General features: G+C 41.8%; 1 protein-coding gene across 1 annotated transcript in view; it reads left to right on the top strand.

The window, feature by feature from the left end:
* LOC120978099 (pinopsin-like) overlaps positions 1 to 15,781 on the top strand; it is a 124,985-nt gene extending 109,204 nt beyond the window's left edge. Inside the window, exon 5 of the mRNA XM_040406328.1 lies at positions 15,566 to 15,781. Within this exon, the coding sequence (XP_040262262.1) occupies positions 15,566 to 15,781 (216 nt within the window). The remainder of the gene's footprint in view (positions 1 to 15,565) is intronic.
* The last annotated feature ends 409 nt before the right edge of the window (positions 15,782 to 16,190 follow it).

Raw genomic sequence — 16,190 nt, 5'->3', positions numbered from 1 at the left:
GTACACAGCACTGCTACATGCAGGTTACACACACATCTCTAGTACAGATCTCTATTTGATGGCTACAGTTCTGTACACTCTACCAGCTGCTGTGCACATCTGACCCCTCCCACACACGTGACTCGTCACATGGTCATGACGTCATCACAGGTCCTTTGCCTCTCTAGCAGCTCCATATATGGACAAAGTCCTCACTCTGATATGATAATATCTGAGACACTTAGCCAATATATTTTGATCAAAACACATCTGAGCCCGCCTACCAAGCACCAAGGTGGTCTTAGGTCAGGCGGGTCCTACGCTAAACCTACCTTAAGGTAGCCTATGTTCATATAAGAAACGTGTTAGATTATTTATTATTTTTGAATGTATCTGTACGGTGGGCCCCCAAAATAAATTTTACTGGTGGGCCCTAGGTACCCCAATCCGACACTGCGAGCAGACAATGGTGGATGATGATGTAGCCGATCGCACGTGGGAGTCGGGTGAAGAGCGGGCTTCATCATCATCAGGGGGTGATGGTGGCCGCTTGCCCTTGAGACAGTGGCAGGGTGGCAGTGTGGGGCTGAGCCAACAGGGTGCAAGCGTGGCTGTGAGCCAGCGGGTGGCAGCAGTGTTAGATCTGGAGCCAAACATGCTTAGGGTGGACCGTATGCTAAACAACTAGCGGGGCATGGCTTCATAAAGGCAGTGGCACGCACTCAGCATGGAGTGGTGGGGGTAAAATGCCATACTTGCCGGTGTGAGAATTTATCAAGTCACTTGAGGACATCAGCGTGGCCGTATGTAGGATCTCTAGGCAGAAGGTGAACCGCAGCCAGGGTGCCAATGTTGGCACCACTGCCCTGCATCAACCCATGGAGCATCACCATAAAGTGGCCTGGGAAAACCGTTTCGCTAATGTAGTGGTACAGCCTGATGCATCTCCCAGCGGCCCACACCCCTTCTCCCGTAGTCAAGACTCCACCAACTCAGCAGCAGGAAGCTGTGTTTCCTTCCGATCATCTAGTGCTCTTGATGCTCCTCCTACTCCCCGTCACGCGTTTAGCCAGCAATCGATCACCAAGGCAATTGGAAAGTATGCGTGCACTCATCCAACTGCGCAGGAGCTGAACATGCTCCTGGCCAAGTTTGAAAAACACAAAGGATATTTTGTGTGGTCTTCCAAGCCGCACAATCAGCAGCAGTCCCAAACAACAGGAGTAGGTCTCTTCTCCTTTCTTAACCAAAATAAACTGCAAGTCAGGGTCCGCACTTGAACTTCATCAGTAAGGAACAGTTCACACACAGCAACACTTCCACAAGACGATTTTATCTCGATTCCAAACAATTCCAGCTCCTCGGTCTCAATATCCACCAGCAATCACAGCTCTTTTATCCTTTAAAAGGAACACGACATCATAGATCCCTCAGGTTTTGTATATCGCACACTACACTTTGTACATAACCTCATAGTAATTAATTTTTTTAATGTGTTTTTATATATTTTTACATTTATCCGACACCTTTCACATGGTGCGTTTTTTATTATTAAATAACTTCCTATATCTCAATCTGCCAATTAACGAAATTAAGAATTATAAACAAAAATAAAAAATGAAAATAAAAAGTAAAAAACTGATCTATATGGATACCTTCATTGAAGTATGAGGTGAGGGTGTGGTCGCAGAACCCATCAGTGGGATGATATAAAACATGACACCGATGGCCAATATGTCTCACACCCCCACCCTGTCTTACAAAAATCCAAAAATGTCCAATTCTGAGTTAAGGCCCTTTGGTAGTAAAGACCCAAAATCATATATTTTCTTTGATTCGCAACTGGACATTTGGGAGACAAAATTACTTCCTCTCCAATTTTCAGTGACTGTTTCAAGTTCTATAAATCTTAAGCCACATGGATTAGTGTTGTGATGTGTTTGAAATGATTAGATGAGGTGTGTTTTTCATATCCTTTTTAATATTTTTAATGTGTTCAGCGATTCTTATTTTTAAAGTCCTTTTGGTTCTCCCTATGTATTGCATAGAACATGGGCCCTCTATCAAGTAGATATCTGCTTTGCTGTTGCATGCGAGTAGTTCTTTTATTTCCCATTGATAATTGTTTACAGTAGATTTAACTATGTTTGTTCTCCTCTGAAAGTTGGTTTGTTTGCAGTTATGACAACTACCACATCGGAAGAAACCATTTAATGACATCCAATCACTGGGTATTGATTTTTTGTTGTTAGGGTTTCTCACTGTTGGCGCTATTTGTAATCCTAGATTATATGTCCCAATATTTTATCTTCTTTTAACAGGTGCCAGTGTCTCTGAATAATATTTGACACTTTTTTATAACTGGTATTAAATGGTAATACCAATTTGCAATCATCTGTCTTTGAACTTTTATCCTTTATAGATTTTGGGTAAAATTTTTTTTTACTTTATTTAGAGATTTTTCCAGTACTGTATATGTGGTGGATAATTTTTCTCCAGAAACTGGGTAGTTAATTGTTCTGCTTCTTTTTCGAATTGCTCAACTTTAGTGCAATTTCTTTTCATACGGCGGAATTGACTTTTTGGCACATTTAGTAGCCATCTTGGCAGATGGCAACTAGATTTTATAATGAAACTGTTCTTTGCTACCTCCTTTTGATAGGTACTACATTTAAATGATTCAGCTTCCATCTCTATTCTTAGATCTAAAAACTCCACAGTTTTGGTATTAATATTGGGAGTGAATTTTAGGTTATACTGGTTGGCATTGATCCATTCTACAAATTCTACTAATGCCTGATATGAACCCTCCCAAATGTGAAAGACATCGTCTATATACGTACGCAATAGCACCAGGTCTGCCCCCAGCCCCGGGCTGATGTAATCCTGTTTGCATGCCGCCATAAATAAATTAGAGTAGCTGGGGGCAAACCTGGTGCCCATGGCAGTACCGGTAATCTGCAAATAATATTTTGAGTTAAAATAAAAATAATTGTGATGCAATACAAAATCAATGCCATCCAGTTTGAAGTCTTTCTGGTCGGTAGCTAACTTATTTGCTTGCCTGAGAATTTTTGACACAGCCTCAATACCTTGTTTGTGGTAATACTTGTGTAGAGTGCACTTACATCCAATGTTGCTAATATCCAGTGTGGTTGACAAACCGTTTTTTTTCCCAGTAAATTGATTACTGCTATAGTGTCTTATAAAAATCTGTCCAAATATTGGGACAGATTGGATGTAACTGACCCTATGCTGGAAACAATCGGTCTCCCTGGAGGATTCAAAGGATCCTTGTGGACTTTAGGAATACAGTAAAACACTGGGAGTGTACATGGGGTCCCCAAAATAAAATCGAACTTAGATTTGTCAAGTATTCCACTATAATAGGCCTTTTCACACATATTTGTCAATTCGTTATGATAATCTTCCATAGGGTCTTTTTCAAGTAAAATATAAGTACTAGTGTCTGTCTGCTAGTTGTCTCAGGCATTCTGCTTCATACTTCACAGTATCTTTGATGACAATAGCCGCTCTCTTGTAGGCTAGGCGTATTGTTATCTCCTGATTATATTCAAGTTCCTGCATTATTTTCATCTCAGCATTAGTCAAATTTCTTGTTGTTACTTTATGACCATTGTTAATGTTTCTGATGTCTGCCTCTACTGCTCCTCTAAAGGCAACTATTTCTCGTCCAATTTCATAACGTGGGTATAGTTTAGACTTTAATTTAACATCTACATGATGATAGCTTGATACAATTCCACTATTACTCATTATTGCATTTTTTATAAAATACTTTTTGCAACATAATTTCTTGATATACTTCTCCAACCCAATATATGTATCGAATTTATTCAACTGAGTGCTTGGTGCAAACTTGAGACCTTTGTTAAGCAATTTTTTGTGATTGTCTGTCAATACAATTGAACTTAAATGTATATATTTATCTGTTATTGTTTCCCTAATTTGTGGCTTGGGCATTCTATGAGCTCCTCCTCTTCATGTTCTCTTTTTCTGCTGAAGTGGATTGGTTGTATAACTTGCAATGAAGTTGGTGTTGGTTGATTGAGTGCTGGTGTCAGTGATACTTGTCCGATCATTGGTGTCAGTGTTTCCAGTGTTTGATGTTTTGGGTGAGGGTTCAGTGGTGGTTTGGGAAAGGAAAAAGTCCATGGTGTGTGAAATTGGGTCCCTACTTTGGTTTGTGTTTTTGAGGTCCCATGTGTTTGTGTATATTGTGATTTGTGACGTGTTTTTGCATAATTTTTCTTGTTTCCTTTTTGGTATTGGTGTTGCTCATAGATTTTCTTGCCCAAAAAAGGACTCGATAAAAGTTGATATTTATTTTTAGCCTCTAGATTAAAATTAGTGTGTATCTGTGGTTGTGTTCCTTTGTGTCTATCATTTGCTTTAGAAATCTCATTTATGAACGTATCCATTGTTAATTTAATTTGACTGAATTTTTGTTCTATTTCATTTAACAATTGTTGTCTTCTCTGGACCACTAATTGGACCAATTCTGTGGATTGAAGTTTGAAAAAACACTCCCATTGGGAATCAAACTCATCCCTACATAGGTCACTTGCAGGTGTTTTATAAGGGGTTAAACCCTGTGGAGTGATGCCTGCTTTAAAATATTGTTTCAGTGCTCTAATTTCCTATTGTTGGCATATTTGTTTAAATAGCTGTTTTTCCAGCTCTTTGAATGTCTCTGATACTTTATTATGCGTGTTTATTCTTTGTGGATTGTTCTCTCCATTTTCATTTATAAAAGTGACATTTTTAACCTTTTTCTTTTTTTTCTCCCATTTATTTCCAAATATCCATATTTGATGTTTTATATGTACGTTTCTATTTTAGTCAATAATTGCAACAAAAAAAAACTACCTAAAATTTATACTTGCAAACAGCTGGGAGACTTTCCTCTATGGGTAAATCACTTTAAAACTAAAAATATATATAAATTGAGGATGCTCACTGTCTTATTGGAGCCTGGCCCACTGGCCACCCCCAGTTTCCAAAAATTACCAAATGTCTACAAAATGGCTGGCTCACAATATTCTGCAAGTATTTTTACTCATACATATAAATAAAAAACATTTAATCACACAATATACCAATAAATCATAAATCCCCAATTAAAATATATTCACAATAAGTTAATAGAGCTAGTTGCTTTGTAATGTGGAGCTCACGCATAAAAATAAATCAAAAAGTGCAGTTATTCGCTTGTGTTTGAGCGTGTGGTTCAAGGTTTGGTGATTTACTTTCAAATAGTTCAGTCATCTAATGTAGACAGACAAGGTAACATCCATATCTCTTATTGCAGTCTATTGTCACTAACGGGGGTAGGGAAGCGTGCACCCCTGACTGACGCCTCTGCCCCTACCTACTTGCACAATTCATCCTAGGTAACGGGGCGCAACTGGACGGCAGTCCCTAACTTAAATAAGTGCAGGGGGAAACAAAAGACAGGACAAACAGAACACAAAGCAAGTAAAACTAGCCAAAGTCAAATACCAGGAAGTCAAATCAGTATAAGGGAGCAACAAGAGTGAGTCCAAACACAAGCCATAAGTCAGTTCCAGGAGATCACGACAAGCAACAGGGGATGGGCAGAAGCATGGTCAAACGAGCAGAGCCGAGGTCAGGATTCAGGAACACAATGCCAGGAATACAGGAGCGTAAAAAGACCTTAATCACAGGCAACTTGTGGCCAGCAGGCTGCCTCTTTAAATCGGCCTGGCTGGTGAGTCACATGACGTGGCCAGCGTTACGTGACTCAAAGCAGCCCAACTCAGCCGAGCACCGATCATCATTATCGGCGCTCGGCTCCCCTGCTGCTCGCCTGCTCCCATGGAAACGAGGATGCAGGCTACGTCCTTGCCCCTCTCCTTGCGCTGGTTGCCAGCGGTGCTGCGAAGGAAGCACGTGCCGCCTGCCCCTCGTTACATCTATTCACATCAATGCGATTTATCTCTGTTAGTGCACGTTCATGTGTTAAGATTGTGCTATTATATTTACGGATGCCTAACTAGGCAATGGAACCTATCTTGACCCAGATGTAGATTAATACTTCACTTTTATTGAGATAGTTCTAAAATGCAAAATACTAACATGTGTGCACATGCACTCTTTAATTGAACTTAAACAACACCAAAGAATGAAAAAATTAAAAACACAATGCACCTCTGCACTGGTGAAAGCATTGACTGGACGATGTGGGGGAAAGAGAGATGTGCACTATCTCTCACCATGTGTCCCTATAAGCAACGTGCTACTAGTGTCTTTAGAGGGGGGCCACACACTGCCGTAGCACCATCCGTGGTTCACTGCCAGCTGAGAATGGTTGTCATGGCAACCTTATTGAGTGGTGTGGGAATAAGGATTCAGCCCACTATACACATAGCGCATTGCACATGCCAATTGATCTCAAACTGGAAATGATGGCAACTGGGGCCACTACAAGGGCTCGGTGCCCAGCAGTGAATGCCCTACTATCTGAATTGTTAGACTAACCAAGTAGGGCAGATAGTAGGGCATTCACTGCTGGGCACCGAGCCCTTGTAGTGGCTCCAGTTGCCATCATTTCCAGTTTGAGATCAATTGGCATGTGCAATGCGCTATGTGTATAGTGGGCTGAATCCTTATTCCCACACCACTCAATAAGGTTGCCATGACAACCATTCTCAGCTGGCAGTGAACCACGGATGGTGCTACGGCAGTGTGTGGCCCCCCTCTAAAGACACTAGTAGCACGTTGCTTATAGGGACACATGGTGAGAGATAGTGCACATCTCTCTTTCCCCCAAATTGTCCAGTCAATGCTTTCATCAGTGCAGAGGTGCATTGTGTTTTTAATTTTTTTAATTTTTTCATTCTTTGGTGTTGTTTAAGCTCAATTAAAGAGTGCATGTGCACACATGTTAGTATTTTGCATTTTAGAACTATCTCAATAAAAGTAAAGTATTAATCTACATCTGGGTCAAGTTAGGTTCCATTGCCTAGTTAGGCATCTGTAAATAAAATAGTAAAATAACCTTACCCAGATTTGGTCCCAATTAAAAATAAAATATAAAGATTGTGCTATTAGTCACAATCGGCTTTTGCAGATTATAATATAAGGCCTTTAGTGCCAATTAACGAAATATAAACAAAAATTTAAAAATAAAAATAAAAAGTAAAAAACTGATCTATATGGATACCTTCATGAAGGTATCCATACAGATCAGTTTTTTACTTTTAATTAAAAATTTTTATTTTTGGTTTATATTTCTTAATTGGCAGATTGAAATATAGGAAGTTATTTAATAATAAAAAACGCACCATGTGAAAGGTGTCGGATAAAACTTAAAAATATGATATAAAAACACACTAAAAAAATGTATTCCTATGAGGTTATGTGCAAAGCGTAGTGTGTGATATACAAAACCTAGGGATCTATGATGTGAAGGTTAAATGTATATAAATTACTATCTAATATTGGCCAATTTGCAAAAAGTGCCATATAAGTTATATAAGTTATCAAATATATGGCAAGTTTGTATTATCTTGCCAACCATTAGATCTCACACACTATAAGAAAGATGCCATATTGAATTTTATTTTATTGTATTTTACTCTATCAGCGACAATCAGGGCCGTCTTTAATATTGATTGGACCCTGGGCAAAAATGTACTTGGGCCCCCTGGATCCCGCCTTCCCACACCTTAGCAGGCAATCACGGCCTCCACCACAACACACACACAAAAAATCCACACATCTGGTAGAGTACAGTGAATGACTGTAAATACTTCCAGTTCTGAGCCCAGTGCTCTGGTTAGCTGGGCTCAGGCTGGAAGTGGGCACCACTCTGCAGGAAGGAGACCAGGGCTCGGCTCACCCTAGTGTTACAGTGCACCCCAGCACCCCACAGTATGCAGTATAGCACCCTATAGTATACAGCAACCCACAGTATGCAGTATAGCACCCTATAGTATACAGCACCACACAGTATGCAGTACAGCACCCCACACTATACAGTACCCCACAGTATATAGTGGAGCAGTATAGCAGCCCACAGTATACAGCACCCCACAGTATACAATACCTCACAGTATACAGTAGAGCAGTATAGCACCTCACCGTATACAGCACCCCAAACTATACACGATACAGCACCCCACACTATACAGCCCCCCACACTATACAGTACAGCAGTATAGCACTCCACAATATACAGCACCCACAGTATACAGTATACAGCCCCCCCACAGTATACAGCCCCCCACAGTATACAGTACAGCAGTATAGCACTCCACAATATACAGCACCCACAGTATACAGTATACAGCCCCCCACAGTATACAGTACAGCAGTATAGCACTCCACAATATACAGCACCCACAGTATACAGTATACAGGCCCCCACACTATACAGCACCCCACTATACAGTAGTTTACAGTATATTAGCATAACAGCCCCTGTCACCTTTTTCTGATGTAATCTTCACAAAAAAAGCTCTACAGTTAAGGCAAACTTCTACAGCAACACTCCTGGTAGAAAGGACCTTGATGACCTCATAGCCATGTGACCAGTAACATTGCTAGGTTACTGGTCACATAGTGATGATGTCATCTAAGATCCTAGAGAATCACAGCTTTCACAGTACGCTGCCTGAAGTGCCGGCAGGCATGACATGGCAGCACCCCCTGTGTAGCTGACAGCCTGACACCCGGGGCAGTGGCTAGCAGGGCTCAAGAGGCAGCTGCCTTGGGCCCCCCAGGAGCAACTGGGCCCGGGGCAGCTGCCCCTTTTGCCCCTTGTTAGAGCGACATATTTAGTTGTAAAAACGCACTGTGTGAATTATGATCTGCATGAACTCAATCAAGGTTCACGCAGCGCAGCTGGCGTATATGCAGGTCCTGATACCACAATGGGAAGATCTGGTCCATGTTTTATACAGTCCTGATCAAAAGTTTAAGACCACTTGAAAAATGGCAAAAAATCATATTTAGCATGGCTGGATCTTAACAAGGTTCCAAGTAGAGCTTCAACATGCAACAAGAAGAAATGGGAGTGAGACAAAACATTTTTTGAGCATTCCATTTAATGAAAACAACGAATAAACTGAAACAGGCTGTTTTTTAGCTGATCAAAATTTTAGGACCACATGCCTTTAAAAGGCCAAATCTGTGCAAAGATGTGGATTCATTGTCATTTTCTGTCAGGTAATCACACGTTGTGATGGCAAAGGCAAAAAACTCTCCCCTTTTGCAGTAAGACAGTCATTTGGAATTTCTTAAATTCTTAAATGATCCTGAGGGTTATGGAACAAAAAAGTCAAGTGGAAGACCCAAAAAAATTTCATCAGCACTGAGCCGGAGGATCCAATTGGCTGTCCGTCAAGACACTGGACGATCCTCGACCCAAATTAAGGCCCTTACTGGTGCTGACTGCAGCCCCATAACCATCAGACGGCATCTGAGACTGAAGGGCTTCAAAAACAAAAAACGTCTTCAAAGACCTCGTCTCCTTGAACGCGACAGAACTGCTCGTTTGGACTTTGCAAGAGAGCACCAAACATGGGACATTCAAAGGTGGAAGAAAGTTTTATTCTCTGATGAGAAAAAATTTAACCTTGATGGTCCTGATGGTTTCCAACGTTACTGGCATGACAAGCAGATCCCACCTGAGATGTTTACTACGCGCCACAGTGGAAGGGGCGCCTGAATGGTCTGGGGTGCTTTTTCCTTCAGTGGAACAATGGAGCTTCAGGAAGTGCAGGGGCGTCAAACAGCCACTGGCTATGTCCAGATGTTGCAGAGAGCATTCCTCATGACTGAGGGCCCTTGTCTGTGTGGAAACGGCTGGGTTTTTCAACAGGACAACGCTACAGTGCACAATGCCCGCAGGACAAGGGACTTCTTCCAGGAGAATAACATCACTATTTTGGCCCATCCTGCGTGTTCCCCTGATCTAAATCCAATTGAGAACCTTTGGGGATGGATTGCAAGGGAAGTTTACAAAAATGGACAACAGTTCCAGACAGTAGATGGCCTTCGTGCAGCCGTCTTCACCACTTGAAGAAATGTTCCCACTCACCTCATGGAAACGCTTGCATCAAGCATGTCGAAACGAATTTTGGAAGTGATAAACAATAATGGTGGAGCTACTCATTACTGAGTTCATGTTTGGAAGTTGGATTTCTGTTTTGGGGGGGTTTCATTTTTTTTAGAGGTGTGGTCCTAAACTTTTGATGAGCTGAAAAAGAGCCTGTTTCAGTTTATTCGTTGTTTTCATTAAATTGAATGCTCAAAACATGTTTTGTCTCACTCCCATTTTTTCTTGTTGCATGTTGAAGCTCTACTTCAAAACTTGTTAAGATCCAGCCATGCTAAATATCATTTTTTGCCATTTTTCAAGTGGTCTTAAACTTTTGATCAGGACTGTATTATACATGAATTGGTTTAAAATGGCGCCCGTTTTGCATTTCATTTTTATTTGGAATTTTATACCACTGAGGAAGGTACACACGTGTACTGAAACGCACCTAGTGCGGCGGTGAAGGGGCAGTGTGTATGAGAACATATCGCAGACAAGGTGAACACGAACATCATTACCAATCGAAGTCGGCGTTCTGGGAGTGCATGCGCTGGGAAAGACAGAGCCGAGAGAGATACAGCAGAGACCTGCGCTGCGAGATTAGAATGAAAGCAGTGAATAATCCCAGGAGGTTGTGATTGATACAGGGGACATTTGTGCTGAGAGACCGGAGCCAAAGTCAGCTGATAAGCTGCAGGAGGTTGTGAGTTGAATATAAATGTGAACACTAACGGCCATATATTATAATCAGCAAATTTGGATTATTCTAACAATCTGAAAAGCTGATTGTGACTAATAGCACAATCTTACCACATGAACATGTACTAACAGCGATAAATCGCATTAATGTGAATAGACAGCAATAAGAGATATGGATGTTACCTTGTCTGTCTACATTAGATGACTGAACTACTTGAAAGTAAATCACCAAAGCTTGAACCACACGCTCAAACACAAGCGAATAACCGCACTTTTTGATTTATTTTTAATTTTTTTATTTTTATGCATGAGCTCCGCATTATAAAGGGACCAGTTCTATTAACTTATTGTGAATATATTTTAATTGGGGATTTATGATTTATTGGTATATTGTGTGATTAAATGTTTTTTATTTATATGTATGAGTAAAAATACTTGCAGAATATTGTGAGCCAGTCATTTTGTAGACATTTGGAAATTTTTGGGAACTGAGGATGGCCAGTGGGCCAGGCTCCAATAAGACAGTGAGCATCCTCAATTTATATGCAGTATATTTTCTGTCCTTAACCCTGTCTGTGTCTGGTACAGTTCATGGCATCACCGACACGTGAATCTATAACTATAGTCAAGGACAATATATGTCCTTTATGGTCCACTGGCTTTATGTGGTTCCTGCCCATCCACACCAGCAACTTAGCCAGGTGATGGCAATGCTGCCTCCGCATTGTAATTGTGGTATTTCTGTGTCAATTTCATCCTCTACCTCCTCGTCCTCCAACTTGTTCTCAACCTCCACTGTAGGCACAGTTCTGAGTGGTCCTCCAGCATACCACCTATGCAGAGCACAGCAATGTCACACTGTTCTGCACCTGGGCGAACTGAGCCACACCGGGGAGGAACTGCTCCGTGTCCTTCATCAAGAAAATGTAATCCTGGTCAGTGTTATCACCAACTGAATATTGGAATCATGGTCTCCGATAACAGGAAGAACATTCTGTCAGTGGTGCGTCCAGGAGGGCTGACTAATGTGGCCTGCATGGTGCACGACTTTAATCTGATTGTAACCCGGTTCCTGAAGTCTTCCACCCAACTGCAAGATGTCTTGAAATTGTCCAGGAAACTGTGCATGCACTTCAGCCACTCTTACCGTGCAAACCACACCCTACTTGAGATTCAAAGGAAGAATGGTGATGATGCAGGCAGACAGAAGTACTCCCCATGTAACTTCAACGTTAGCCAGTGGCAGCTGATGCTTGACACCTTCCGTTTGCTCAGGTCCTTTGAAGAGGCCACTTTATTTGTCAGTTACCAGGTCTACGGGATGAATGATGTCATTCCACTTCTTCACGTCCTGGAGCAGATGCTGATAAATCTCTCTGGCTAGGGGACAGAAGACATAGCGCCTACATCTCCTGTAGGGGCTGAACTAGAGGAAGAGCAGGATGAAGACGAGGAGGAGGATATTAACACCTAGAATTGTATACAGAAATAGGTGGTTTATCTGCACAAGTGACAGGAGAGGAACAGGAGAAGCATGAGGAGCTGGAGGGCGATGAGGAAGACCATGGCAGTATGCAGTGGAGATGGAGGCAAGGAGATCCTCTGTTTTTCTTGCACAAATGGCCACTTAGAGGGATGACTGGCTCTCCACAATGTAAGACCCTCACTACTGGGTCAAAATGGGAGCCTTTTTTCACCTTCTGAGAGGGATGATAAACTCAATTACTATCAAGACATCCTATGAAGTCGTTTGGTTGCTGCCTATGTGCGCCATCGCCCATCCTCCCGAAGGTCTGACCAGGGGGACCTTCTGCACTCATGCACCACTGCCATGACTTCTGGAGGAAGGGGTGTGTGGCAGGAGCATCCCCAGCTCCATCAGTATTAACTTCAGTCTTGAATCTCTGAGGAGCACATTTCTTTACCTGCCTACTGAAGAAATGAGCCTGCAGCAGCAGGACATGGAGCAGAACCTGAACCAGCAGGTGGTGGCATACTTGAACTGCACCCTCTCACCCCAGATCCAAGATCCCATGGACTACTGGGCAGCCAAATGTGAATTGTGGCCGTAACTGGCCGAGTTTACCATGGACAAGCTTTCCTGCCCGGCCAGTAGTGTGGCATCAGAGCCGGTGTTTAGTGCGATGGGGGCATAGTTACCCCAAAGAGAACTCGCTTTTCAACACAAAATGTTGAGATTAACCTTTATAAAGATGAATCAGGCGTATATCACACACCAGTACCCGATGCATCAGACCAGATCATTCTGCCAGTAATTGTGAAATATGGCCTGTTATTTCTAACCACGTGCTTCAGCAACTATTCTGATTCTGCCACTGCCTGATGCCACCCTCCCCACTCTGTGACTGGGCCACTATTTTGACTCCTCATGCTGTTGCAGCCCTCCTCACTCTATGACTGGGCATCTATGTTGATTCCTCATGCTGTTGCCAACCTCCTCACTCTATGACTTGGCATCTATGTTGACTTCTCATGCTGTTGCCACCCTACCCACTCTGTTTTTGTTGACTCCTCATGCTGTTGCCATCCTCCCCACACTGTTCTGGGGCCACTAGTGTCCTTGTTTGGCCTTGTTGGCATCACCATTTATTTTACCTTTATACTGATCAGTAAGAAGAACCAAAACATAAAAAACACAACAGATCCTGTCTTTGGAGCATCCATAAGGCCTCAATCAGACGGTCAGTATTTTGCATCAGGATTTCATCATAATTTGGAAGCCAAAAGCAGGAGTGGGTCCAAAACACTCTAGACATGCAAATATTTCCTTCACATGTCGACTCTGTTTTAGACCCATTCATGTTTTTGCCTTACAAATACTGATCAATTACTGACCAAATACTGACTGCGTGAAGGCGGATGCTCAAAAGCCAGATATTTTTTTGGGGGGGATTGTTCTTCTCACGGGTCAGAAGAAGGGAAAAATAAACAGTGATATCAACACAAACTTATTGCTGACACCCGCCCCACTCTGTGATTGGGCCACTTCTTGTATCAGTAGATAATAAAATAGGTTATCTATTAATCTATGTGGAAGCAGCAGATGGTGTAAAATGAGACAGTTTTCCCACTATAGTAGAATCAGTGGCTAACAGAACAGATTATCTAGCAATCAATGTGGACACCTAGCAAAAAGGGAAATGAGACAGCTCTTTTCCACTTTAGTAGAATCCGTGGCTAAAACAGCAGATGGTGTAAAATGAGACTCTTCACTCTTTCACTCTATAGTAGAATCTTTGGCCACTTCATGGTTAAGTACATTATACCTGATGCTAACATTGACCTGTAAGGCTGAGTTCACACTTCATTTATATGGTCAGTTAATTCCTGCAGTTACTGTATGGTGAGCCAAAATCAGGAGTCAATCCTACTCTCAGATAAGGTATTCTGAAAAAATCTGCACCTGTTCTGTGTTTTTGACCTGTAACTGACCAAATAAGTGAAGTGGGAACTGAGCCTAAAAGTGACGCATAGTCATTTTACAGCTAACAGAAGAGATTCAAAAGCATTTGTTTGCACTGCCACAACATGTTTATTGGCTGCTCGGCCGAGTGGTTTCTCCACTACTTTTTTGGCACTGCCTTTGTGTACTTCTTTTGTTCCACTAAAGAGTTGGGACACAAGTCTTGCAGGGATGCACAGTGATTTTTTTCTTTTACTAAAGAATGCTGTATGCTTTTGTTTTGGTTTAGCTAAGCGTTAGCTAGGACTGTTGGTGGACTGCATGACGATGCACATGTCCATATACTATATGAGACCTGCCTATTATACTGAAGCACAGTATCTGTTTCACTACCAGAAAGGACTAGCTATGCATGTTGCTGCAATGTACAATGATGTACACCAAGATACACTCTACCTGCAGGCCGGTATATAGCTGATTTAATGTGCTTCGTGACAAATTAATGCGGTACAAAGCAAACTTCTTGAAAAATGTTTTGAATTTTTTGAAAAATTTGCTCATCTCATCTTGCATCCAGCACATCAAGAAGAGCACTCCCCACTGGCTTTTAAATTGTACATGGCAATGGATCCTTGCAGCATGGTGCTACAAGGATGCCACGCAGCCAGACCACTTCTGCTGGTCTCAGCACTCCTCATTGTGACCGCAGTTGTCTAATGACAGCGCGGTCACAGCAATCTGCAGTGTCACAGAGATCCAGCAGATCGCAATGTAACCCAACGCTGTGAAGTTACAGATAAGAGCCTAACGTCATGACATATAAAGTCATGTGACGTAGGCAAGAGGTTAAAAAACTCTGGCTTCAGCAGTGACATATCCCCAAGCAACATGTCACCATGCTGAATCCTTTCATTGGCGTCAGCAACTCAGGTGGCCATGTCCATGCCCCAGCTGGAAGAAAACAAGCTGGGGATTGTAAGATGGAGGCAAAAGAGCCAGCTTGCAGGACCGGAGCATCAGGGAGCTTGTACGTATAAATCTTTCAGTAGGCAATGCAGGCAAGGGGCCTTCAGTTAATAGTTAATTATTCCCAGTATACCCTTTTAATGAAGGGAGAGTGGCCTCCAGTTCAGGACTCTCATGTATTATCCACAGCAATTTCCTGTGATCCTTTGGGTTGGTAAAAAGTGGTTTCCTCGAACCAGGATTTGTCTTCTAATGAGAATGTTTTCCTACTGTCCCTAAGCCTCACAAGTCGATGAATGTGTGCTGACTGCATCACTTTATATAACTCACACATAGCATTTTGTACCTCAGTTTTAATGTTTTTGATGTTATTTTTCATCTTCCTGATTTTCTTTATCTTTGTATTTCAGTTTTACAGGTGTCTTTTATCTCTCTTGAAATGTACATCAGAACTACATGACACTGACCTCACAGTAAACTCAAGAAACTCCAAAGACCTACATATTAAAGAAAATGGCAGGGTCCAACACAGCTTTAACCAGACATTACCAAGAAAGGACACAATATCTTCTGCTGCAAAACACCAAAAATTGAATCTTGTAGTTCATTACATAGATTATAAATGAACTTTAATGTCAGACCACCTGCTGCTTAATAACATAACTGATTTGCAAGTCAAACGAAGCAAATATAAGTGGACCACAACTGAGTTTGGAGAAGGGTTTTGTGAATAGAGTGCCTACGTAGTTCATTACATAGATTATAGATGAACTTCTATGTCAAACCAGCTGCTGCTTAATCACATAAGTGATTTGTAAGTTAAAGAAGCAAATGTAAATGGACCACAACTGAGTTTGGAGAAGGATTGTGTGAATGGAGTGCCTACATGGGACCATTATCATTATGGAGAGTGGAAGGAGTTTGACGTGTATTATCACCATCACTGTCCATATACTATTACGAAGTGCTTTCTTTGTAATGTTATATAAAGAAGAAATTTGATGTGACCATTACTTCTACTGAGGATTACAGAAA

The sequence above is a fragment of the Bufo bufo genome, chromosome 8, assembly GCF_905171765.1.
Source record: "Bufo bufo chromosome 8, aBufBuf1.1, whole genome shotgun sequence".
In the NCBI taxonomy this organism is placed as follows: Eukaryota; Metazoa; Chordata; class Amphibia; order Anura; family Bufonidae; genus Bufo; species Bufo bufo.
Note: the sequence above shows the minus strand (reverse complement) of the source record. Positions and strands in the feature narration are given on the sequence as shown.